This window comes from Gavialis gangeticus, unplaced genomic scaffold, assembly GCF_001723915.1.
Source record: "Gavialis gangeticus isolate Ggan-Ray unplaced genomic scaffold, GavGan_comp1, whole genome shotgun sequence".
NCBI lineage: Eukaryota > Metazoa > Chordata > Crocodylia > Gavialidae > Gavialis > Gavialis gangeticus.
Window position 1 is genome coordinate 1,280,593 of NW_017728991.1, and position 1,472 is coordinate 1,282,064.

The 1,472-nt window shown below is 69.6% G+C and overlaps 1 protein-coding gene across 3 annotated transcripts in view; it reads right to left on the reverse strand.

The window, feature by feature from the left end:
- Positions 1-1,472, reverse strand: part of AATK (apoptosis associated tyrosine kinase) — a 21,485-nt gene that overhangs the window by 13,555 nt on the left and 6,458 nt on the right. For all 3 annotated transcript variants that reach the window (XM_019515716.1, XM_019515725.1, XM_019515708.1), the window contains exons 2-3: positions 1,027-1,168; positions 4-83 (exon numbers count right to left, since the gene is read on the reverse strand). In XM_019515716.1, the coding sequence (XP_019371261.1) occupies positions 4-83; positions 1,027-1,168 (222 nt within the window). The remainder of the gene's footprint in view (positions 1-3; positions 84-1,026; positions 1,169-1,472) is intronic.

Consider the following 1,472-nt stretch of genomic DNA (forward strand, 5'->3'; position numbering starts at 1 on the left):
CACCTTGCCGAACCAGCCGTGCCCGATCTCCTTCAGGTAGAGCAGGCTGTGCCTCCCCAGGTCCGCGGACTTGAGCAGCTGCACTGTAAAAGAGCATGTCCAGCTGGCCGCGCATCCGAGCGCCCGTCGCCGGCCAGGCCCGCCGCCCCCCCACCTGCCTGGTTACCCGCGTGTCCCCGGGGCGCCGCGCAGCCGCCTCGTGGTCCCCGTCCATGCCCAGCGCAGGCTCAGGCGGCCTGGCACCAGGGATGCCGAGCTGCGACCTCCTGCCCCGGGGCCCTGCTCGAATCCCCCCGCCCGGCTCCTCCAGGCCTCTCCCTTGCTTCTGCCACCCAGCCGTGCGCAACAACTTCAAGGGGCTGCCCGGGGGAGTAGCAGCTCCGCAGCCAAGAGCAATGCAGGTGGGGACCCCTTTCCCCCTCCGGCCACCCAGTGCAGGATCCAGCCCGGGGCCCTCCACCCCACAAGCTCCCGGACTGGAGCAGGGCTGGCCCCAAGGGCGCTGGCCCCTGCCCTGCCCGCTGCCCAGCCCTCCCCCGTGCCCGAACCCGGCATTCCAGGCAGATGCCGAGGGAGGGTAGCAATGGGCCCATTGTTGCCCGGCCTCGCGCCACCCTGCACCGGCCGGACACTGCGGCCATTCTCCCCGGCCGGCACGACAATGCCCGGCGAGGTGGGTGGAGGGGGGGCCTGGCCCTTCTATGGCTGGGCTTGTTGGCGCCGCGCCCCTCCCTGCGTGCTCCGAATTCCTTTCCCACTCGACGGCCTGTTTACCAGGCCTGGCGGGGACGGGGTGGGTGGCACCAGGGAAGGCATTCGGGGTGCCCGGCTGCCCCGCAGCAAGGGGCTGGGTGCAGGCACCAGGGCAGGGCCTGTCTGCCCGTCCTGCGAGACCAGCTCCATCCCAACCCCACCCCAGGCACGGCTCTGGGACCCTCCGAGCCCTCTGCCCGAGGGGGCTGCCGCAAGCAGGCCTGCTCCCACCCCCAGACCCCCGGGCACCCCCCAGCTATCTCTGCAGCTTACCTGAGCGCCCCGGCTGCTTCGACATGGGCAGCGAGACCTCGGTGAGGGGCAGGATGTACACCTCGGGGCCATTCTGCACCGCCGGCGAGCCCTGGGCCGAGAACTCCGCGCCATAGTCGTCCCCCTCCGCGTTCTCAAACTCCTGCCGGGCACGGGCACGGGCACGCGGCCCCTGGGTCAGGGCGTGCGGGCATCCCAGGACACGCATGCTCCCCCCCATGCACACACCTACCACCTCTCCCCCTCCCTGCTGTCATAACCACCCCCTCCCTGCATTCACACACGCACACTCCCTGCACTTGCGTGCACACACGCCCCTACTTGCATTCATACACACCCACTCATTCCCTGCACTCATGCACACCCACTCTTAACATACACCCGCCCTATACACACACACTCCTACACACACACACCCACCCCTCCCTGCATTCACACACACACAC